General features: G+C 40.9%; 1 protein-coding gene across 6 annotated transcripts in view; it reads left to right on the plus strand.

Moving 5' to 3' along the window:
• LOC117590864 (protein sprint) overlaps positions 1-25,591 on the plus strand; it is a 131,305-nt gene that overhangs the window by 31,716 nt on the left and 73,998 nt on the right. For 2 of the 6 annotated variants that reach the window (XM_034283881.1, XM_034283884.1), the window contains exon 1: positions 23,734-23,883. The exons of 2 other annotated variants lie outside the window; for them this stretch is intronic. Coding sequence is in view for 1 of the 4 variants with exons in the window: in XM_034283883.1 (XP_034139774.1) it covers positions 13,906-13,958 (53 nt within the window). In the remaining 3 variants the exon portion in view is untranslated. Of the gene's footprint in view, positions 1-13,849; positions 13,959-23,733; positions 23,884-25,591 lie in introns of those variants that run through there. 2 more of the 6 variants (XM_034283883.1, XM_034283880.1) reach the window with 2 other exon arrangements.

Genomic DNA, 25,591 nt, shown 5'->3' on the forward strand with positions numbered 1-25,591 from the left:
CTATCTGTCTGAATCCGTTTATTAATGAACACCCACTTGAAGTCCGGATCTTCACTTCATTCCGGTTGCTCCTCTGCCAACGCTCCTCAAGGAGCAGCCAATTAGGAAAATGTTTATGTCTGTGTAGGAATATTTTGTGCTAATTTCCGTTTAATTGTTTAATATGTTGTTTGCATTTTCTATTAGAACCTCTTTCCGGCTGCTCATTGTTCTGGCAATTATTACAATTTTCTCTCTAGTCTTGAGATGAGTTGCCTGCACGGAAAGTGGAGGATAATAATCGAGTTAATAGTCGAAAATTAACTACCAACGCTTGATGAGGGTCCATCTCCGCCTCTACCTCCATCTCACTACCATCAATTTTAGATGTGCCAAGAAGCCTGCATGTTTGGGTTCAGGGGAGTTGGGAAAAGAAAACGTTTCCCATAAGCGAATGGATCACATGAGATTACTCATGAGAGATTCTATATTTTTTATAATTAAATACTAAAAATATATATTCCATATTGGATAAATATTTAAAACTTAATTTAAAGTGTAAATATTTCAATCTTATGGGGACAAATAAAAAAACAAGAATGTACTACACCACTCGCCAAAATAGAACTTTTTAGAGTCTGGTATTTTTATACCCGGTACTCGAAGAGTAAATAGGGTTTATTGTATTTGAGCACAAATTATGTAACACACAGATGGAAACGTTTGCGACCCCATAAAGTATACATATTCTTCTTCCGCCCCCACAAAAGGGTCTCGCAAATTTAAAATTTTTAAGATTATTAATTAGATTTTAATTATACATACTGGGTTCTTTACGCATTTATTCGTTGCTCATCAAAATCTATGAAGAGACGCCAGAGCTAAAATTGGTCAAACCCTAAAACAAATGAATAAATCCAAAAAAGGTACGTTTTGGAGGGCTTCGCGCCCAATGGCGAGAGTATTTATGGATTCAGTACTCGAAAAGCACTGAAAAAACATACTAAAGTTAAAAAAAAAACTGCATTTCGTAGGAGTCGGTATTTAACAGAACATTGATGGTTTTGATTTGAGCTCAGCCAATTCTTCATCGATTTTGATGATCAATACCTGAAACAACGCCTAACTTTTTAACTGAATCAATCAGCTTTTCAGCCCCATATCTTTAACAAAAAGTTTGTTTGTGTTATTTGCAAGTAAAACTAACATTCAGTTCATTTTAAATTGGGCTTTAATTGAAATTTAGCTTTCGATTTTACTTATTTCGAATAAAACAGCTGCTTCATAACCTAATTTATTAATCCTAGTAGCAATTTATGTAAAATGTATGCTCCTACATATTACCTTAAAGGCAACCTCTAAGCAACATATCCAAGAGATCTTTTAGGCAATTCTCATTGCGGGATTTCAGTTTCATACTTGAATTAAAGATGATAAATGAATAAATAAATGGCATCCTACATGTTTTGAGTATGTTAAATCCCACAAGGAGATACCCCCTGGGAGGAGCGACTGAGACTGCCTTTTGGCAGCTGCTTATGTCTTACCAACATACTCCTCATTTACATACAACCCTCCCCCTCTCTTTCTCTCACTTCTGTACTAATTTAAATCATTTTAATGGCTCAGTAGCCCAGCATACAGAGCCCAACTAATTCTCGCACAACTCCTAAGCCAAGGAAAATCCCGAATGTCATAAATGTGGCGCTGGCTTAGCACTGGGAGAACAGAAACCCGCACTTAACCAAACCAAAACCGCGAAACCATCTTTAGACGGTTTGCTCCTTTTCCTTGGAAGTTGGCAAACAGACAATAAAAACCGCAGGCTCCATCCAGGCTCCCTCTCCGCTCTACATTCATCCTTTGGATGCATGAATTCAACTTTCAATTGTTCGCTTTCGCCTGTTCCTGTTTCGGTTACTTGTTTCAGTTTTCCTCCAACTCCGCTGCTACCTCACCATTCTCCATCTCCGTTTTTCTTTTGAAAGTCGTAATAGAATAAAGTTTGCACCATGGGAATTTCGACTGTTGTTTTTCCAGCTCCAAGCACGCTCTTTCTCCCACCTGACACCCCCCAAAACCAACCCATTTAGACAGACAAAAGTACATAGATCTTTTCCTTTTTTTTATATTCTGTGTGCTTCTTGTTAGCGTCTTTAGCTTGTTTCCAGCTTGTAATCCACTCAGCCCCTGACTGACACTCCCGCCCGGCAGCTCCTTAGGCCTTCCTCCATCTTCGTTTAGCAAAAGGTAATCCCAGTCAGGGCTAAAAAATAATTTTGCTGTGCTTTGGGAGAGAGTTTAGGAGTAGCCAAGAATTTGAGGGTTGCTTTAGATCATTAGATGATTTTTTAATATAGAGATATTACAGCTATATACATTGCAGAAAGAGATATAGATATAAAACTAGAGATATTTGGAAAGATCAATAAATAGTTTTAAGACTTTGAAGAAAGATAGATTGACTTATAAACTCACAAAATAATATTTATAAACATTCAAGATAGTTATTTACTCTAGCAATGATGTGGAATATGTTTAAAGCTGCTCTCTTCAGTTTGGTCCATAAGTTTCGTGCGTAATGCAGCGGCGCCTCTCAGTCGTTTGGATTTGCTTTATTGCCTTTCTAAGAGCATTCGTTAGTCGTTGCCTTAGCTCTCCTCCTCCTTTATGGTTTAAAATTCAACACTAAAGCAGAGAAATGACTGGGATGGAGTACGAGTATCTGCTCACCTACTTACGATGCCGGCTGTCGGCTGTGGCGTCTGTGTCGCCTGTTGTGCTGTCTGGGGGTGTGTCTGCTTATTGCTTTTATTTATTCACTAGACATAACTCCAACCCATCCCCTCTCTCTCTCTCTCTTTCACCATCGAGTAGTAATGTTTTTGATTTGTTGTTGCCCGACGGCGTGTTAGCAGTCGCAGGTGTTGCGCCTGCCACTGCACTATGGAGCATTTGACCACTTTTCCTGACCGAAACTCATTTGTCAAAAGTAAAATAAGTAATATTTTTTTAACAGATAAAGGAACATAGGAATAAACACAGTCCTTAATGTTACATACCCAAAAAATTAACACTGCGAAATACTGTTAAGATAACAGCTGCTAAAGTCAGCTGTTTGCTATGAACGATAGAAAGTTATCGGAAAACTGATTTTGTTCATGAACTTTTAAGTGCAAAAATTGCTAAATTTACCAATTTAAGTTAATTTTTTACAATATTCTCGATTCAGGCAGGTATTAAAAAGGTTTTTATTAGTTTGAAATTAAAAAATGTACCTCATAATATGTTTAATGGCTATTTTCTTAACAAGTCCATATTTTTGACGAAAATTTGTATTTAAATAAACTTACAAAGTGTTCTGTTCCTGCCGGAAGCATTAAACTACATAGATATTGTAGAGTATTCAATTCTTAATCCAACTTATGTTATTTTTTCTAGCGCTTTTCTGCGTCATCGCAGATATTTGAGTTTTCGTAACATAACCCAAAGTTTGGATTTTCGGAGTTGTTTGCAATGTTAAACTGAGTGAAGAAGAAAAATGCATTTAAATGTTAATACCTGTCACTAGCTTTGAGAACAAGGGTTATTTGTAGATGATTTGAATAACTTTTTTTTACAGTTTGTTGTTTAAATTGAACATTTTCACGGAAAACTTGAAACAAATCGAAAAAAACTGTGCAGATTCTCTAAATTCGTGCTCAATTGTACAAGTATAATAACGTTGAGATATTTCCAATATCTCTGCTCTGCCGTGTACCCTTGTGTACCACATTCAACAACTTGAAGAAAAGAAGCTGCTTGCAGTATACAAGGAAGTCAATGTAAAACCCCGATTATCTTCTACTTTTCCATTTTTAAAAATCCGGGCACAATTTTTTAAGTAAAATATGACGTTGCTTTACATATTCCCATCTGTTTTTTTTTTTTGATTCAATTTAAAAATAAAATACAAATTCGATTCTACCCTGAAGAAAAGGCGGTGGAACTCCCATTTTTTCATCAAACCTTACGTTCACTATTATAGACTCATATCAACGAATTAATCAAAAAATATTATTTCGTTTGAAAGTTATTAATTAATGCCACAAAAAGTGGTCAAATGCCCCATAGTGCACTGTGTTTGGTGTTTATGACAAAAAAAAAGTTGGAGTTTAATGCCAGTGCCAGCAAGTATGCAAAAATATGTGCCCCTCACCGCACACCCACACCAACTGTGGGACATAAAAACGTCGCCCGAAAGTAGGCAACACAACATTTTTTGTTGGCCATAATGTTTTTGAATAGCTGTCACAGTACGGGGTAGCATGTTGAACAAGTACGGGTATTCTGGTTATATTAAAAATATCTACTTACATATGTATGCAGATATGTAGGGGACTTAACATGCCAATGAGCAAAATATATGCATACGACAATTTACTGAAATATCACCTAAAATTATTCCATGTCAAATTTAGTTCGTAAACCGTTTTCTTCTTGTTTAACTGTCCATCACTTCCCATAAATTGTGGATATATAAGTTGACTAAATAATATATAAATCTATCATTAGATATTCTAAAGTATGTGTACATAAATCATAGAAAGCTTCAAGACAATATAACAAGTGAGATCTCTGTTGTATTGTAACCTTTAATATAATTCAAAAATTTGCCCTGGATAATCCATACAATCTTGTAGATATTTTTCTTAGATCCTTTCTTTTCTTTCTGATTAGGATGCCACCGCCGCTCGGTGTACCACCGTTGGGGCCATAAAACTAATCAAGTTTAAATGCGATGTTTCCCCATAAATGTTAAGCTGCTTAAATGGACCATGCCCCATGCAACACACACACACACACACACACACATGAGGGCCACCCACAGGAGAACTAATTAAGTAATTACTTTTCGCTCATTAAACGCAAACGGAAAACAAATTCAACTTCAATTTGACTTGACTTGAGGCTGTCTCCTTGGCCCCAGTCCCCTGTCCATCAGCCTCGCATTTCAGCCCTTTGCCATGGCCAGAAGCTTTGGGTTTTGGTGCACAAGTTTTTGCTCTTGTATCGATTTAATCGATGTCGCTTAAATATTAATGATGAAACGAAACAAAAGTACCACCAAGAACTACTAATACACCTACATTTGTATACATATGTATGTACATATGTACATACATGTATGTAGCAGCAGCTCCAACACATTTCATAAGCCACCAATGAGATGGACAAGTTTTGCGCAGAGTGCCACAGAGAGAATGGGCAGGTTCATCCTTTACTGCCCAGCCACGCTGGAACAGAGCAAGAAACCTCTGAATAGGTAAAGAAACTTCTGCACTACCTGCACAAACAACAAAAAAAAACGCATCGAAAGCTCTCTCTCCGCTTTCTCTCTAAATTGAAACCAATGTACTGATGGTGATGCGCCACCTGATCCGGCAGAAGGCCCCCGTGCCATGAGAAGAACTCGAAAAGCAAACAAACCTTAAAAAAGAAGGGAAAAAATTTAAGGAAAATATCAGACACCATAATTAACTTGCTCATAACGCTGCGGCAACAAAAGACAACAACGCAAAAGGATATGCGAGTACAAGGGCGCGGGGTTAGCGACAAGGACGAGGGCCTGCAGACGCCAGATGCTGCCCCGCCACTACCGGTGGCACAAAACACAGAAGGGGCAGCATGGCGTGCGTAATGGGCGTGCCACTAACATTGGATAATTTTTAGATCATTTTTTTGTTGCAGCCATTTACTCCTTGATAATTTCGAGGGTATATTGTGTTCGTGATGTATTTCAATGTTGTCTTAGGGCCTAAATTGTTGTTTTTGTTGAATTCTTGGGGATTATCTTCTATAGTTTTCACTTATGCTTCCAGCTGAGCAAGTAACTCTTACTTTTTTTCATTATTAACCGATGTGTATGAAGATGTGTCGGATTCGAAAAGCTTACTGCTTACACGTACAATAAATATTATCTCTAGTAACATTTGACGCGCCGTGCCCGTCTTTTTATCTATTTTTCAAAGTGAACCTTCGCCTCAAATCTATGAGAATCTGGGAATTCGGGTATCCTTTAGTCGGAATATGCCCGGAAATCACTTTTGATTCCTGTATTTTGGCGGCAGACACGGCTGAAAAAGCCGTGCAGTGAAGTGCTTTAAAAAGATAAAAGCCATTTATCACGCATGCACACTCCACAAGGAGATAGAAGCATGGAGATGGCATGATGGGGCGGGGCCTTCCCCCACAGACAGGTGCACGAAGAGAGAAAATATACGGGAGCCAACAAGCATTCTCATTGAACAGAGTAATCCAGAGATTGCACACAGACCACACATTGAATGCCCTTTAAACTATGAAAAATGTTTAAATCTGCAAAAAAGAATTCAAAGATATTAAATATTTAGATTCAGATCTATTTTGACTGACAATATTACAAATTGTTAAATAAATAAAGACACATTTTGGCCCATTCAACACCTGGCAACAACCTCTATGCCAATTTTCGTGTACCTCAAATTATAGCGTAGTCAAAGAATTATTAAGCCAAGACAGCGTGGTTGTTTTGTGTGGGCAGAAAAAAGGCTGCGGAACCAGATTCCACCGAGCCCACCACAGCGTGGGTGTTAAGCCGATCAACAGCCATTAGGTTTTGTCTCTCCCCGTCCACAATGCCAGAACCCCCCATCCCCCCCCCCCCCTGCCAGCACAAAACCACATACACCCAGAGAAATGTGTTAGAGAAGAAGTACCTAAAAGTACTTACATTTTCATCCAAATCAGCCTTCAATTTATAATCGTTGTTTTCAGCTAAAATTTATGAATTAATAAAATTGCAGGAAGCTTTGAACCTTCAAACATGATAACTATGACTTCAACATGAAGGATATATTTTAAAGGTAGTGCATAATATACGGGGAATACTTTTTTATTTAATTATTGGCATGAAATGTGGTAATATATTTATCTCTGAGTGTACTCATCTGCTCGGTCTCTGTTTCTCTCACTCTCTCTTAACTAACGGTCATATCATGCATATAATTTCCGGCCTAAAAGCATGCAACAGTGTTTCCCGTTTATTCTGCCCTCTTGGCTGTTTTCGCTGGGCAGTTTTCTCGAGCACTTTTCAGCTCTTGGTTTTTCAATGCACGTAGGAAAAGTTAGCAAAAGCCATAAAGCAGTTTTTCTTGCCTTTTTATACCCGGTACTCAAAGAGTAAATAGGGTATATTCTATTTGTGCACAAAGTGAATGTATGTAACACACAGAAGGAATCGTTTCCGACCCCATAAAGGATATATATTCTTGATCAGCATCAATATCCGAGTCGATTGAGCCATGTCTGTCTGTCCGTCTGTACGTCCGTCTTGTTGAGCGGCTGGATCTCAGAGACTATAAAAACTAGAGCCACCAAATTTTGCATCCAGACTACTGTATGCTCACACTGTTACAAGTGTATTTAAAAAATGAGCCACTCCCCCTTCCGCCCACGAAAAAGGGCGAAAACCTCCGAAATCTACATTTTTGAAGATAAAAGAAAACTAAAAACCCCATTCCGTATGGAATGGACATATCTATCAGATCACCAAATTGGGATCCGATTGGGTCATTATCATAGCGAGAATGAAGAAATTAAATTGCAGTGGCTAAACCCACCCTGTCCCGCAGCTTTTGTTGCTTCTTTTACATTCTCTCATTCACACTCTTCTTCTTCTTCACTCGGCCTCTGCCTCTGCCCTCCCCCTGTCTATTCCTCTTCCGACTTTTAACCCACCCCGTCCCGCAGCTTATCTTTGTTTTTTTTTGGTGCGATCGCTGCCTCTGCCTCTGCCGCGAGTCAGCAGTATTAGGGTCTAGGGAAGGGCGGCGAGCGTGTTGGTGTGAGAAGTGTTGTGGATGTAGATGACTATATAACATACATGTGATATGTGAATACGAGAGAGAAAGAGGAAGAACATGCATTTAATAGGTGAATATCGAAATTGAAAAGAAGAAAAGATTAAATTGATTTGAATTCCGACTTGGCCGAACAGCAGCACTTGGCTTTTTATTTCGAGATTTTGATTCTGAACTGGTTGCGAGGAGTTGCGGAAACAGTGGCCAAAAGCTAATTTTTAAAAGTTAAAACCAAGACTAGTTTTTTAACGCTCTGTCTTAGAAAAAGAGTGACCATCAAAGTTGCGTATAAGAATTTTTCATAGATGGCGCTACTTTCGAAAAATCTGCTGTGAAACCTAGCGGTCATTATTTCACAGAATGTGCAGGGAAAAACTACCAATTTTATTGCTGTTTTAAATATCTCATAAATTGGAAAATACGATTAACTGATCCAATATTTTTGATGCATTTTATTTAGTAGGCTTTTTACTTTGTGTTCTGTAATGTGAACGATATCTAGTGGTTGGCGATGTCTTCTAAATCTAGATGTAGTCCTGAGTGCCGGGTATAAAAGTTGTGACGCGTAAGAAGCGCCTCACACGTCCCTTCTCGTTTTTTTTTTTGTTTGCTGCTGCTAGTCCTCGTTTTTGCTGGCAATTCAATTTGTAGCTATTTTTCTTTCATGGGTTTGCGGCTCGGTTCGGTTGTGTATCGTCAATAAGCAAAAGGAAAAAGGGACCAGAGTGGGCCGCCATTACGACTAAATTAAACCCGGTCTACACAGACTCTGATCGAAAGACATCAAGATATTATGATTTTGTGCCCTGACTTGACATGACTTTTTGAGTAGAAAATGGTTTACAATTTCATGGATACGATTTAAACTTAATTTTTGAGGTGTTTCTTTGTCTTTCAGGGGCATCCCGGTACTCAAAGCCCAGGTGTTGACAGAGCCAAATGACACATGAACCTAAAATTCTGTTCGTTCATTCCTAGGCCTATAAAAGGGATCCCATTTCGTCGTGCTTCTGTATTCTGGTAGATACGATCATGCTTTATGATTCTGCGTACCATCAAAACAATTACTTTGGATGCCATAGCCTTTTGCCAGACACACGTTTCCTTTCATCAGTAGAACTAAAAGTAGTGAAAGAAAATGTTTGCCTTAGACTGAATTTTAGACTGCCGTGTACGGGATGGATTGCGGCGACGCGACGTTTGTTTTTATCGCATTCGCGTGTCTGACGTGCATGCCTCACTGAGGCGGCAGACACCACGCCCCTGTCCCACTACCACAACCCCACAAACACACACACACAGACTCACACAGAGAGAGCAACAGCACGCAACAACAAACAAGGCTGAAAATTGCTACTTTGTCTTTGGTGGTGGTGGGAGGCGGGTAGAAATATGGAGTACTGGGTTAATATGTCTATCACTTTTCTATGGCCAATTGACGCTGCTAATATGCTCAACCACCAATCCCCACCCATGCAACAGTAACGGTAGGAGTCACCACCCATTGCTGCAACAACTTTCGCAGCCCTTTTGCCCCTGGAGAAGGAGCATGCAGAAACGATGTAACAAATAAAAAACATTTTAATGGTGTGTCAATAGTTTAAGAGAATTTAATTTTTAATCATCAAGAACTATTGATATTATAATAATACACAGGGGGTAATACACAGAAAAGAGGGCTATGGCTGGAGCAGTTTTGGCTAATAGGTTCTGCCGCTCCCTCTCTCTCTCCCAGCTCAGCTTCTTTAATTCTAGTTTCACCTTGGCTTACCACATTCCCTGATACCATTTCTCTCCGACATTTCTTTGGTTGCACTTGCTGTCACCACCCGTGCCGCACATCCCTCCTTTGTCTCTTCTCTTATTGGATTATGCGCTTTCTCTTTCACACATTTCCGCATTTTGCGCAAAACTGGAAAAGGCCAATGGACAGCAGAAAAAGCGGAAAAACCAGACGCGGCAAAAATGCGAATCAACAGAGAAAATCGCTGGAGAGATGCGAATAGAAGAAACAACAACAAAGAAAACCAAGAAAAAAAATAACAGAAAAATAGCCGGTCAAGCGAGCTCCGGGCTATGTGGCTCTGAAATAGTTAAGTCCCCAATTGGATTTCCATTAGACAGCAGCAACAACGTTGTTTTAATTAATTTGCATTTGTTGTTTCTGGACGCTGATCTATTTAATTGGCAGTCCTCCTAATTGAAGTTGATTGAACCGTCCCTGTGCGTTGGCTGATTCATGGATACAAGAGTGAGTTAGATTGAGAGAGCGAAGCAGAGAGGTTTCAGGCAATTCGGAAGGGACCAGTGACATGTATAGAAAGACAGAGATAGGGAGAGAGGGAAGTAGAGAGATCTGGCAGAAAACTTGTCCTTCTTCTTGTCGTTACCTCATCCGAGTCGACCGAAGCAGAAGTATCCAAAACTCTACTACTTCGATGGTCTTCTTCTTCCAAGGCTCAGTAACTGCAAATACTCCAAACCTATAATTATGTAATCCATTTTTATAGCCGGTACTCGAAGAGTAAATTTGTGTGAATAAGGAAGGAATAAGAATAAGAAGGAAACGTTTTCGACCCCATAAAGTATATATATTCTTGATCAGCATCAATAGCCATGTCTGTCTGTCCGTCTGTCCGTCCGTCCGTCCGTCCGTCTTCTTTGTTGGCTAGTTCTCAAAGACTATAAGAGCTAGAGCCACCAAAATTTGGCTCCGGACTGCTGTAGCTCACACTGAAACCAGTGTATTTCAAAAATTAGCCCCGCCCCCTTCCGCCTCCGCAAAAGGTGAAAAAACCTCCCAAATCTAAAAACCCACCCCGTCCCGCAGCCTATATTTGTTTTTTTTTTTGTGCGATCGCTGCCTCTGCCTCTGCCGAGAGTCTGCAGTATGTGGGTCTAGGGAAGGGCGGCGAGCGTGTTGGTGTGAGTAGTGTTGTTGATGTAGATGACATATGAAGAAAAAATGTAGAATTTGACAAATAACCGCTAAGGTGCAGATGTAGTGCTGATGCCGGGTATAAAAGTTGTGACGCGTAAGAAGCGTCTCACACGTCCCTTTCTCGTTAGAAACGAGTTAAAGCTGTAGCTACACCTTTTGTTAATACACCTTGAATGCAGCATCTTCCTTATTATACGCATGCGTCTAATGCTTAAATCTGTCTGTCTCTCTCCGCTCTGTAGCCCACTCACTTCCTCTAGCGCTCTCACTCTTTCTGTGTCTCCTTGGCACTCTCTCTCTCCCTCTCTTTTTCTGTCTCCTTGGCGCTCGCTATTGTGTTTCTTTTGTGCGCCAAGAAGACTCTGGAAGTGCACGGCGCCAGCAGCAGCGTCAGCCTGGAAGATCACAGTGGTCTAGAAATGCACAGAAAGTGTAACTTTCTTTGTAGAGTAATGGAAATAGTCTTTATGTTGCCTGTTCTGGACATTAATAATAATAAAGCCATCATAATCAATTATTTCACTTCTGGATAAAATGCAAATCCTATTTATCATTACAGAATAATGAATGTCCCAGCCGTCTAGACGGATATTCAAAGCGCTTTACAGCTAAATTCAAGGCTATCTCTTTTAAGATCTTAAAATCTCTTCCTTTTTTTCATGTTTCAATCAACTAAAATGCTATAAATCTCCTAAATATTTCTTTAAATTAATCAATACAAAACCGTAAATTGTAAAAATGTTCAGTAATTCTAATAGATTTCCATTAAATAAAACCCATTCAATCTAGTATTTTCTCAAATGGCACTTTGACACCACTGTTCCCCACTGGTAGCGACAGCGGCCTCGGCCTCGCCATGTGCCGGCCCCTCTTTGGGGGCCTCGCCGTCGTTGTCGGCGTCGCCGCTGCGTCAGTCCTAAGCAAACTTTCGATGCGAACGCGCGCCCCATCTGCAACGGTCGCCATCGTAGTCGTCGCCGCTATCGCAGTCGCTCGTCTCGATTCGCCTCGCGGTGTGTCTCGTGAGTGTTTGGCCCCTCCGATAAACGCGATCCATTAAAGGTGTGACCATTGCCCTGCGTTTCGTCCCCACACTCCTGAGAGAGTCAGAGTGATTCATTCGAAATTCGCCAACAAATCGAACCGATTTTTTTACTGCTTCTGCTTGTTCTTCTGTTTCTTGCTTTTTCTTTTTTTTGTGATCTACTGGTTGTTCTGCTTCCATGATCTTCTTGTTGTGCCTCTGCCTTCTCTCTCTCTCTCTCTATCTCCATGTATTCGTAACGCTCTTGTGATTGTGCTGTAACCCTGGCAAACAATTAACGGTAAACTAAGCAAGTCTTTTGCCGAAGCTTTTTATACTCTATTAGATCTTATAAGCACTTCCATAGCAGACATAGTCTATTGTTTTGTTTTTCCAGGACAGATGAATCTAAAGTCTTTTATGGATTATCCCTGGGCAGAAAAATTTGCTTACCAGAAATATAAACCGCTTTACCTGCGATTGTTATGCCGATCTACACGAATGTGTTATTGAATTCAGTGTCAAATTTTCTTCCCAAATTCTCTCACATTTGGAGTACCAAGTCTTAAGGCTGCTTTACGACTCCCTTTTTCCTTTCTCTTCTTTATCAATAGTGAATAACCTCTATCAGGGTATGATGTGACCATGACGACTCTGAAAATAAAAAAAGCACTTTTATTTTTGAAAAACGAGCCAACAAAACGTTAAAGCAGAAAACATCAAACGACAAACAAATGAAATTGTAATTTAAGTAATTCTTTTTTTTTTTTTGTGTGTAGTTTGTAGGGTCATTGGCATTAAATTAAGCAAGAAAAACTAACAACAAAAATACAGAAGCAAAACAGAAACAAATTAAAAAGAAAAAGACTTGATGAATGAAATGGCTGTTGCTCCAATTGGTGATCTGGAAGATCTGGGGTCTTTCTGGAGGGAGAATTCAGCGGAAACCATTCCCGTGGGGGATACATTAATCATGCAAAATGATCAGCACAGTTTGTCGTAGAACGACAGATTCCCCCCACGGTAGCTTCTGGTGTTTTTTAAGCTAAAGTATTTCGAAATATGATATGATTGATTGGTGGATTTTATCTGCATGAAATGAGGATTTTTCACTGTTTTAGCAACCATTTTGCCAATGCAAATAATACCCCAAAAATGTATCTATTCCTGTGTCCATAGACGAAATAGTTAATTGTTACTTTTCACGGGTTTTTGCGTTTCCTCCACAAATCCATCTTCTAACCCTTTTATGCTTTCTGGATTCTGGTTTATCATATTTTTCTGGCCTTACCCATTAGTCATGATTATTTTTCCACTTCCAGTTGCCCTCCTTCCTCTCTGTCTAGAGTTCCGCTTCTTCTATGCATAAAGATCCTTGTTTTCTCTACTTTCAGATCAACTGTTACGAACCCACCTCTAGGATAGGTAGATAGATTATAATATCTCTCTCTAATTTATTGCTGTCTATCCCTTCTCTTTAGACTTTTATTTTTTTGTATTACTCCTGCTTCCTCTCTCTGCTCCGCCTATTCTTAATGTCAGGCAGAGGCGGACGAGTCCGATAAGTCTCAAATTATTCATATTTTATATGCTACAGATTGTAAATATATATCCATACAAATATATCGTCTGATGAATCAAGCAAGGCAAACCAAAGCCCCACGCGTCGCGTATCGAGAAATTGTTTAGTTTTTGCATTTTGTTTCCAGTGTCTGTGCATTATTAAGTGAAAAAGTTCTGTTTCAACAATTGCAACAAGGCGGGAAAGCGGAAAAGCGGAAACAAAAAATAAATAAATACATACAAGAGCCCACAAGTTCTTGAAATCGGCTGCCCGGCGTCTCCCCATGTGTGTGGGCGTCGTCTGCTCTGGGGTCTACATACATATCTTCCATGCATTTGTGTACAATGTATACACATGGCTATATATGGTGTATACATATACATATCTTCTGATTTGTTTAATTAAAGCGTATTTCAATTGCCGCAGTGCTGCGCAGTTGTTGTTGTTGCACAACATTTCCATTCCATTTCCGCATTTTGAACAAAAAACAGTCAAAAAGGAGGAACGATCCCGCAAGATGACAACCACCAGCCTTGGAAGACAGATACTGGAAAAGTTCTTTCCATTTCGGTGAGTGTCTCTGAGAGGCGTCAGGAGGGAGGACCTCTTGGATGCATCCGTCGCTTCAAATGTGAAATACCAAAATGCCAAAAATAAATATGGGTCAGGCAAGCATCTACAATACTCTTTTACTCCCTCTCCAACCAGGCAACAAATTTTTGCCAAGTGCCTGGGTTGCTATTTTCGGTTTTTGTAGGGGCCATAAAAACAAAAAATGAAGTTGCAAAATACAACACTAAAAACTAAACAAAGTCTGAAAGTAATAGGAAGCCATAAATACCCTTTAAAAATCAACCAATATTGAAAGTCGAATTGTTAAAAATTACACAGTTGCTAAAGTAACAAGAAATAATAGGGAAATAAAACAGCTTTTATTTAAGCGTAAAAGTATTTTAAAGTCTTTTTAATTACATCTAAAAGGCCCAGACTTAAAATAAAATTGGCATTAATTGGAATAATAGAGAGAATATTACATATTGAGGAGTTTCGCTATCGGAGCAAATTTATTGGGATCGAAGTTTAAATACTAAATAAAAATTACCCCACAAGTCTTAGGATACATTATCATATTGTATATGCTACAGATTGTAAATATATATCCATACAAATATATCGTCTGATGAATCAAGCAAGGCAAACCAAAGCCCCACGCGTCGCGTATCGAGAAATTGTTTAGTTTTTGCATTTTGTTTCCAGTGTTTGTGCATTGTTAAGTGAAAAAGTTCTGTTTCAACAATTGCAGCAAGGCGGGAAAGCGGAAAACCGGAAAGGTATTTACATACCTCAACAGCCACATATACTCCTATTGAAAGGATAGTTCCATTGGGTGAGCAATCTTCGCTCTTTGTGTCACTTTGTATGCGAATGGACAGGAAATGCAGACAGGCGCTCAACTAGAGCAACGATCGATCGTGATCGCAGAAAGAAATATAGAGGGATTGAGATAGAGACAGAAAAAAGAAGGAAGCGCCTCAACTCGGATAATTGACAAAGATGAATGGAGAATGACTACGGGAAACGGAATGTTGCCTCTTCCATCGATTCTTGTCCACATTTGAACATAATTATGACTTAGATGGAGTATGAATAGGAGTTGTTTGCTTAGGGAATCTTCCTGTTATTGGATCGGTCCAAATTATTTAAACTAAGAAATTATCTATGAGGGATCTATTATATCATATCTTTAAGGAGGTGCACGAGAACCTTTTCTTTAAGAAATACATATTTAGTTCCACTTTGGAGAGAAGATTGTGTTTTGTTTCGCTGATGATCTCACATTCTCCTTCTTCTCCCAGCCTCCACTTTAAAGTCTCTTCTTTCTCTTTCTCTCTCTATCTCTCTTTCTTTTCGCTCTCTTTTATTGGTTTCTTTTCCTTTTGTTTACTTTCGCTTGCAGCTGTTTTTGGGGGGCAAAAACGAAAAAAATAAACACTTTGGGGTCGACCAAGCTGGTCACAGCTGTTTCTCCTCTATTTCACTTGAAAGTTTTCTGTGATTTCTGCTTTTTTCCATTCCCAATTTAACTCTTATGAATCTTGGGCCCTCTGCCCGTCGGCCATCCTTTGGCCCTAATAAACATATTTTCTCATTTGCAAACCCCCCCCAAAGCGCTTTTATCGCATGGCTATAATTGTCTTCATAACAATAACACTTTTGACATTAACAAAAATAAGGAAATGGGGTAAGCGGAGGACAACAGCCGGGGAAAACAGGCAGCGAGAAAATGGCCCAGAGCATTATGGCAACAACAATGTCATAATTTTCCACAATAAAAAGTGTTTTTGTTGATTAAATCGCGCAGAAGAGTGGAAAAGTGGAAATGCGGCATGATGGTCGGGGAGTATATTGAGGCATGTGGCAGAGGGTGCCTCCGCCTGCTAATTTGCCATTTTTTGGAAAATGAATAATAAAAAAAGGAAAACTTTTGCTCACTTTTCCTCAGTTTTCCTTCCCCTTTTGGAAAGTGTCAGGAAATTGCCCCCTTTGCCTGGTCGTTTCTTTGCTTTTCTGGTGTGAAAAGCCAAAAATGGAATAGCCCATAATTTTATTGCTTTCGTTTAATGTTTCGTTGGCGTTGCCGGATGGAGCGTATAGAGATGGCAGCGTGATGTGACGAGAGTGATGGAGTTCGTGACACGAATCCTTGGCGAATCCTGTTTAATTCTTTGCCATTCCAAAAAAAGAAAATCTGTTTGCTTATTGGACATTTTTTAGCACCGAATAAAGGAAGGAAATTGTCAACCGAAAATGCATATTAATGGATTTCAATTTTTAACCCTTCTAATACTATCTCTTATCCTAGCTTTTGCTTCGACGGTTTGCCCCATGAGGCATCGCTTGGACAAGTACCCCCCAAAAACCTTTTGTGGAGTGCTTTGATCATGTCCATTGCCGGCAGCCAGTTCTTTGAAATGTAAGAGAGAGAAAGTTTTGCGCTTTTGTGGCAACTTTTATTCAGTCTGTGGAAATGCATTTGCTATAAAAAAATCCATGCAACATGTGTGTTTGTGTGTGTGTGTAATCATTGAGATACAATGTTGCATGTGTCAGCAGATGTTGGACAACTTTTAGGCTGATGAACATTATGTTTGATCATCATTCCATTGAATTGATTCATCATCCCGTCATGCCGTTCATAATTTTCGGACTGGGTTTCCTTATGATTATTTTCTTTGGTCAACGTTCGCATGGTCTCTGGGAAAAACTGTTGGTGAGGAAAACTGTTGCCGTCTTTTGGCTATGATTATTGGATTATTTGCTTTGTCTCACATATGTATGTATCTTCCTCTTCCTGTATCTCTACTCTCTTCACTCACTTTTCCCTTTAGCAATCGCTCGCCCATGGCTCTGGGTCTCTTTTTGGATCCTGTGGAAACTTTCGCTTGGAAATTTATTAATTTATCCTAGGGGAGCAATAGTTTGATGGCCCCAACCCCTCAGACTGGCATCCCCAGGTCAGCACTTGCTCCTCCGGTCCACCGCAGGTCCCTTCAGATTCGTTCTCTTGTTTCTCTTTGAACTTCAAATGATGTTAAGACACCTTTTTTGTTGTTGCTGGTTTCCCTACTTCTGAAGTGTATGTATAGATGGTGGAGGGGAGGAGTGTCCACAAGGACAGTGGAATTATTTAATTACAGGACTGCAGATGTCCTGGACATTGCTGCTATTGTTGTTTTTCTTTTTTCGGGCGCTTGTTTTTGCTCAGCGACGTCGTAAAAATATTTTCAAGCTGCTTTACCAAACCCCCTCCCCCCCCCCCCTCACTCCATAAGAAAGAGAAAAATGTTCGCCCGCAGAGGGGAAAAAGTAGAAGCGAGGGAAAGCTCGTAGAAGTCCTGCCAATTGCTTGACCCCATCAATGGCCTCTGGGAACCTTAGAACAATTTTTGGGAAATTTTCACGAAAAACTTTTTAATTATTTTAAGCAAGCGTTGTTGTTGTTGTTTTTGTAGTTGGAGAATTTGAATTAATGCCATTTCTTTTTCATTTACTTCTCTTTTCAGGTGAGTTTTTCTATCATTCCATCGGTATTACTTTCTCAAGAGGATAGGCATTAATTAAATCCATGGAAGAAAATGCAATCCGACGATTGCAGTCACTGCACGACACGATTGCACGACACTGGTGCTTCCATCGAACTTTAGTCGAAAGAGTTTGAGTAATCGATAATCATGAATGAAGTGCTATTGTACGTAAGTGATTGATTAAAATTGTTTATCTATTAATTTATCAGTGTCCTCGATTTAACTGAACTAAGTGAAAGTGAGAAACAAATCTAAAGAAATCATTAAACTATCAAACAAGCTAAAATATATATTAGTAATCTATCAAAGTGTTCGAAATCGGTTTTTTGGATATATCCTCATCGTTATTTTGCTTCCACTGCATTATCTGTTCACTCGCCTGCCACATCGTCAGAATTGTAAGACACACTGTGTTTTCATGTACACATGTCCATGCTGCATGCATCATCTTGGATGACAAGTGCAGTTGGATTTTTGGATTTTCCTCTAGATTTTCCGCGAGATATACACACAGGAATTTTCCTTATTTCTTTTGTTGCTTTCCAAACATTCTTCGTTTCTCGGTTCTCCGATTTTACAGTTTGTTTACAATACGAGACAGTGGTGGAGTGGCCCAGTGTGGGCAGTGGAGTCTCCTCTGCGTCTGGCAGCTCCTCCATACGACATACGACATGTGGGCATGCTGGGTGGTTGGCCCTTGTCATCGCCGGACGGTGCGGGAGAGCTGCCTGCCCAATTATGTCAGAAAAAGGCAAACTCAAGTGCAGATGTGAACTTTGGTCTGGAATCTCCACCAACCACAAGTCAGTGACTGGCTAGGAAATGGAAGAGGGTTACAAAATCTCCAGTTCTGTATCTTCCATTGAAATTATTTAATTTTCAATTTGATTTAATTTAATTAAAGTGGTTTACCTTCCTTCTATTCGACAAAACAGAATTGATTATGACAAAATACCACAAAATAACGAGTAAAGTTGATAGCTCCATGAATGGATAAGCATTACACAGACAAAGTATGGTTTTTTGCATAACCAACCGAGTGGCTCTGCTTCACGTTGCTCTACATGCGTTAATATCCCCCTGAAAGAGTTTAATGAGCACCTAAAATCATATCAAAATCCACAACAATGCCTTGTGGGAGCGACATACCATTGCCATGTATTCCTTCTGGATGTCTCCTCCACTGCACTGAGCGTGACCATTTTATGGTCATTAAAATATCTTTGTGGTGGCATTTGCTTCTGCAATTGTTCCCTCTGAATTGTCTCGCTCATTCGGTGTTGCTGTTGCTGCTGCTGTTAATAATTAATCATTTGGCCTTAAAAACCAAAAACCAGAAACGCAAAACCCCAGAAATATGCACATTATGTGGTCCAAAAGCCAAAGTCAAGGCCCAAGGAAGAAGGGAGCACAAGGATGGGATGTAGATGAAGCGAGAGAGATGGAATGCGTGTCCCATGATAAACATCCCGCCACCACCCCCCCCCCCCCCCCCCGGAAAACGCAGAACAGAAACCGATATAAATTGCATTATGGGCAAATTAATTGTTTTTACCGGCCTACTGGTGGCTGGGGAGGGGTGGACGCGGCATGGGGATGCCCAAGCATTAATGGCCAACCCCTGGCACCGAAATCAAACCCCCTTCCCGCACACATACAGCGACAGACGGGGAGAGAGACGGCCCAAGGACATTAATAAGGCCCAAAGGATGTGGTGACATTAATTGCACAACGAAGGCCGGGTGATACTGGCCGAGGAATAGGGCGGGCAGTGGGCATGGGGTATAGGAGGGCGGTTACAGTCATTACATTTCCATATAAATATTTATCGCCTGATGATAATGCCTCCAGGGTAAATGCTAGTCAAAGGACAGCGAGGAGAGAGTGTGTGCTGTCGATAGTTTTTCAATTTATGTTGTATGCTGGGGTCGCATAACGGTACATACTGTTATTAGAGTGTGCCTGAAATTACATTTCTTATCCGCAAACATTCTTCCATTGCGTTTTATCATGCAACATTGACACGACTCTGGCAAAGTTACCAGCTGATTTTTGACATTCCCCTCCCGACTCTCTTCATCCTTTTTTGTATGTCCCTCTCTCTATCACTCTTTTGCACTTGTTATCCCTCTTACCAGACACATGCTTATTAAGGGGGGTGTCCCGAAAACCCCACAAATTATAATTTAAGCAAAGCCTTTTATCCCTACCCACACACTCTGCCAAAAACATCTGTCTAAGCAAAAAGCTGTGCTCAAAAGCTCATTCATTATATTAATTAATAATTGTGCGAGCATTAATTTTGATTTATTTGTCACAAAACCTTCTACGGAATGTGGTAGCGTAATTTGTCAAGAGGGGAAAGAATGGGCAAGATGGTATGCACTATGCACATTCCTCTGGATAAACCTTCGCTCTGCCCCAACTCCCCCCGGCGAAACATTGCCTTAGCCAGTTTTTTGCTGTCAGAAAATACAGAAGAAAACATGAAGGAACGTGTGAAACGTGTGAAGCGTTTCTTACGCGTCACAACTTTTATACCCTGCACTCAGTACCACATCTGCACCTTAGCGGTTATTTGTCAAATTTTACATTTTTTCTTCATCTGTCATCTACATCTACAACAATTCTCACACCAACACGCTCCGTTAGTTCGCCGCCCTTCCCTAGACCCACACACTGCAGAATCGAGACAGAGGCAGAGGCACCGTCCGCACACAAAAAAAAACCAAATATAACCTGCGGGACGGGGTGGGTTAAAAGTCGGAAGAGGAATTGGCAGGGGGAGGGCAGAGGCAGGGGCCGAGTGAAGCAGAAGCAGAGTGTGAATGAGAGAATGTAAAAAGAGCAACAAAAGCTACGGGATAGGGTGGGTTTAGCCACTGGAAAATAAATTTCTTCATTGTGGCTATAATAATGATCCAATCGGATCCCAATTTGTTTATCTGATAGATATGGCCATTCCCTACGGAATGGCGTTTTTAGTTTTCTTTTATCTACAAATTGTGGGTTTGGGAGGTTTTCGCCTTTTTGCGGGGGGCGGAAGGGGGCGTGGCTCATTTTTGAAAGACACTGGTTTCAGTGTGAGCATACAGCAGTCTCGAGCCAAAATTTGGTGGATCTAGCTCTTATAGTCTCTGAGAACTAGCCGACAAACACGACGGACAGACAGACATGGCTCTATCAACTCGGCTATTGATGCTGATCAAGAATATATAAACTTTATGGGGTCGGAAACGTTTCCTTCTGTGCGTTACATACAACCGTTATTCCCCACAAATACAAAATACCATATTTACTCTTCGAGTACCAGGTATAATAAACATAACAAAAGCAAAAGCAACAGCTGGCCGATCTCACCCTCCCACATCTGCTATAACCCATGAAGCGACTATAAAGGAGGGCCCGTCGGCTTTTTAGAGGGAAACGTAACAATGCTGTCAATAAGTGCGAGTGAAAGGGCGTGCAGAGAGAGAGAGAGGAACTTTACAATAATAAGAGTACAAGCTGCTCATACTTGCGTCCCACCGCGGTCGGGGGGAAATGGACCGAGGAACGCTGCCGACGACGGGCCCTCCTTTATAGTTGCTTCATGCTATAACCATGAAGTAACTATAAGGAGGCCTCGTCGGTGGCATGAAGTAACTATAAGGAGGCCTCGTCGGTGGCAGAGTTACTCGCTGCTTTTCCTAATTCTCAGTGCTCGTTTGCTTGTCGACGCGGAAGGTGGGTGCAGCGAGAGCCCTCTCACTCGTACTTTTCACTCGCCCCTTCTGCTTAGTGTTGCCGACGAGATCTCCTTATAGTTTCTTCATGCTTATAAGTATAGTATCTTCATGGCTATAACTGCGCTCTCTTTCCCAGCAGCACAAGCACTCTCTTCTCCAAACAACCCTCAACCCTTATCTTCCCCTCAACCTGCTTGTTCGGTCGAGGCCATTCCTCATTGTTAAAGAATACCGCAACAAGAGAAAGAACAAGAAGAACAGTGGATTAGGGCATGAAGAAACTATATAAGGAGGTCTCGTCGGTGGCAGAGTTACTCGCCGCTTTTTCTTACTGTCAGTGCTCTTTTGCTTGTCGACGTTTCTTCATAGGCCTGGCCATCATTAGACGAAGCGAAGAACAGAGGCGGCGTAAAAATAAAAACAAAACGAACAACAAGTCGAAGCTTTTGATACCCTTGCAAGTTTTCGGAAACCACCTTGAATCCATTCAGACCAAAAATAAAAATAGGCAAATATGTCATACACCCCGCTCTGTGTCAGAATCATTACTTTTCTGCAAGATTTCCTTAAGCGCTCAAAATCATAATACTTCTCTCTCTGTAACTGTATAAAAACCACAGAAGCAAACGTTTGTGTTGTTCTGCGCGGGAGTTTGGTATGGAATGCGTAGGGCTCTCCCACGTTTAAATTGCCATGCCAATGCCCACACGCACACACAAACAGCTTTACGTTCCACTTCCTTGGCAAACGAGCGATCGTTTGGGTCATGAAGAAACTATATAAGGAGGTCTCGTCGGCAAAAATAAGCAGAACGTGGAGTGAAAAGTGGGAGTGAAAGGGCTCTCGCTGCGAGTGTGAGGGCAACGGCAATGGAGTGTGCTGACTAATCATTTGAAGGCAATGTGAAAAAAACATAATAATTGTTTCATAATTTTATTTTTCATAAAAATAAACATTTAAAAACAAAATTGAAAAAAAAATTTTGTCCGCAACCAACCTTCCGCGTCGACAAGCAAACGAGCACTGACAATAAGCAGAACCAACGAGAAACTCTGCCACCGACGAGGCCTCCTTATAGTTAGTTCATGCGTTTGGGTTGTGTTGCGTTGCTCTCTTTGTTTTGTCGCCCTTTCTCTAGTCTTCTTTCTCTCGTACGCTTCGTTGAGCTTTTTGGCTGCATTCGTTACACTCAACAACATGCGCATAAGTCAAGATATAAACCTTTTATGGGTAACATAATTCAAGAAACACACAAGATACTTAGTGGTATTAAAAGTGGTTCCATTTTAAACGTATTTATTTATGCAACAAAATAAAGCTGCCTTTTGTTAAACAGTGTACACATAAAAATGCATGGGATCCAAGCAAGTCTTCAAGAAATGCAAAAGGGGGTCGAGGCAGAAAGGTGAAGTACCGCAGCGATCGCGCGGCCTCGCCTTGTTTGTGGCCTGCCTGCCCCTCTTTTGCTTCTTCTTTTAGCACACACTCACACCCTTTCTTCCACATACTTCTTCTACGTTCCTTGCACATCCCATCATTCGTAACAGTCATCAATGTTGGCGTCGCCGCCGTCCGTCAATTGCACGCTGTCTCTGTCACTGTTTTGTTTTTGGGTGCGTTTGCAGTGCGTCTTTTAATAGTTGTGTGTGAATGGATGCCACGTTTAATGTGGCTGCTGTGCATAATATGGCTGGGGAGGTGGAGGAGGTCTAAGGTGCCGAGGTCTGCAATGCAGTTGACCAAAAACAATGCAACAGCTTTGTTGCTGCTGCTGCGATTTTTTGTTGTTGTTTGCGATTCTGATCAAACCGCAATGGGATCTCTCGCTGTCTCTCTCGTTCACACACAGAGTCCACATGTTTAGTTCCCCAGTGAGTCTCACCCCTTGATTTGCGCAACTTACTTACATGCAGTCGCGGAGTCCACAGCTTTATGCTGTAACTGTATATGTGGGCAGCATCCACTGCCAACGCAGCGCCAACAAACTCGTTCCACATCGACAGCGTCAACAGCACATGTGTCGCCGCACCACGGCCCACACAACGCACATAGCGCAAGAGAGACAGAGATGGCGAAAGCCAGAGAGCGGTCAACTCAGAGAGAGAGAGAGAGAGCGTAAGCATGATAGAAAGAGGGTATGTTCATGAGACGGTTAGGTCGTTATCGCTCTTCAAGTTAAATCTCATGGTAGTTATGTACGTAAGTATGTTTCCTGGAACATCCTCCATAAACTGAATTCTATATAAGGAGGGCCTGTCGTCGGCAGCGTTCCTCGGGTCATTTCCCCCAGAGCTCAGTGCTTCAGGCGCACACTCCATTGTCGTTTCACTCACACTTACAGCGAGAGCCCTTTCATTCGCACTTATTGACATCATTGTTACGTTTCCCTCAACAAAGCCGACGGATCCTCTTTTATAGTTGCGCTGAGCTCTCTTGCACTGCCTTACCTCCCCATTAACGTACCCTGCGCTGGAGCGAGCTTCAACGGCCAACAGCCAACCGGCTGTGCTTACTCTCTTGCGCCTTTTGGGGCTGCTTCTGCTTTGCACCGTTTGCAGTGTCGCTGGGGCCAGCCGCTGCCGCTGCCGCTGCTTGGTTTGTCTCTTTTGCGCCGTCATTCGGTTCGCTCGTCGCCGCGGTCTCAACGCTCAATTTTCGATGCGATTTCACGAATTTTGTGTTGTAAGTCTCGTGCGCGGAATTTTTTTTGCTATTCTTTTTGTTATTGTTATTTGTTAACATGTGTTTGTGTCTCTTTATGCGACTGTGTGTGTGTGTGTGTCGACTGTAATTAACAAAAGTTTGAGTGCAAAATGCACACGATAAGGGAACCCACATAAAAACCAACTGCAAAATAAATACCAAACAAAAAAGTCAATTTTAAATTATTTTATGATTAAAAAAGCTTTTAATTTCTGTGTGTGTGTGGCATTTCTTTTATTGAAGTTCTTGTCAAAATGGAAAAAGAAAAACAAACATAATATCAAAGAAAAACAGAAGAGGTGGAGGTGGAAAATAACAACAAAAATGGGCAAAACGAGGCTTCTGCTGCCGCTGCCTCTCTGACGCTGACGCTGACGCTGCCACTGTTTTGTTTGTGTTTTTTTTTTGTTTTGGCGCTGCTCGAAGCTGTTTTTGTATTATTCGATACCCAGTATATTTGTTATTTCGCGGGTTATATTAGCGTAAGTAAAGTTGCAAGGAAAACGTTTGTTCCTGACTTTCAGAAAATTAAATGTGCTCCATTTAATCTTCCAGTCCATAAATTAACCATAGAATGATCCAAACTGAGGGTATACCTTGGTCGCAATATCAGCTATTTTTCGCTTAGTGTTTGTTTTGGTTTCAGTTTCCATTTTGGAGCACACGAATTTTCGCAATAAATGCAAATGAAGCTACAAAAAATAGACGTTTGGGATTTCTTTTTGGTTAATTTTTCATTTATTTATTGTATTTCGGTATGTTCGGTGGCCTGCAGCGGAATGTGTGTCGTACTTTGTACGTTGGTCGTGGAGGGTGGGGAGAGGCACTGACTCACCTCCGATCTGTCCACTCTATACTCCGCTCTGACTCAGTCAAAGATTCTTCAGAATTATCGCAACTATCTTTGGGCGCAAAAAAAAAACATAATTACAACCAAAACAGATCTCGCCATATATGGTTACACTTTGTACACTTTGGCTTTGGAATTTTTGGCAAAGAAACATAAACATTTTTTGTTTGAGTGCTCTTCAAGAGCTGTATCATATGCTGTTGTAATAATATCCCCAAATGTAGCCAAGTAATTCCATACTTTTTTTGATTTTCTTTTATTTAAGTGTGTCCCATAATATACACGGTACTCGAAGAGTAAATAGGGTATATTTTTTTGTGCCATAACGGTTGTATGTAACGCAAAGAAGGAAACGTTTCCGACCCCATAAAGTATATATATTCTTGATCAGCATTAATTGACGAGTCGATAGAGCCATGTCTGTCTGTCCGTCCGTCCGCCTGTCCGTCTTGTTTGTCGGCTAGTTCTCAGAGACTATAAGAGCTAGAGCCACCAAATTTTGCATCCAGACTGCTTTATGCTCACACTGAAACCAGTGTATTTAAAAAATTAGCCCCGTCCCCTTCCGCCCACGAAAAAGGGCGAAAACCTCCCAAATCTACAATTTTGAAAATAAAAGAAAACTTTAAATTTTGTAGGAAATGACCAGAAGAAATTAATTTGCAGTGGCCAAACCCACCCCGTCCCGCAGCTTATATTTGTTTCTTGCACATTCTCTCTTTCACACACTGCTTCGCGCAGACACGTCTCTGCCTCTGCCTCTGACGCGTCTCTGCCTCTGCCTCAGCAGCGTCTCTGCCATGACTCTGCAGTGTGTGGGAGGGTGGCGTGCTAAAG

This window comes from Drosophila guanche, unplaced genomic scaffold (genome assembly GCF_900245975.1).
Source record: "Drosophila guanche unplaced genomic scaffold, DGUA_6, whole genome shotgun sequence".
Taxonomy (NCBI): domain Eukaryota; kingdom Metazoa; phylum Arthropoda; class Insecta; order Diptera; family Drosophilidae; genus Drosophila; species Drosophila guanche.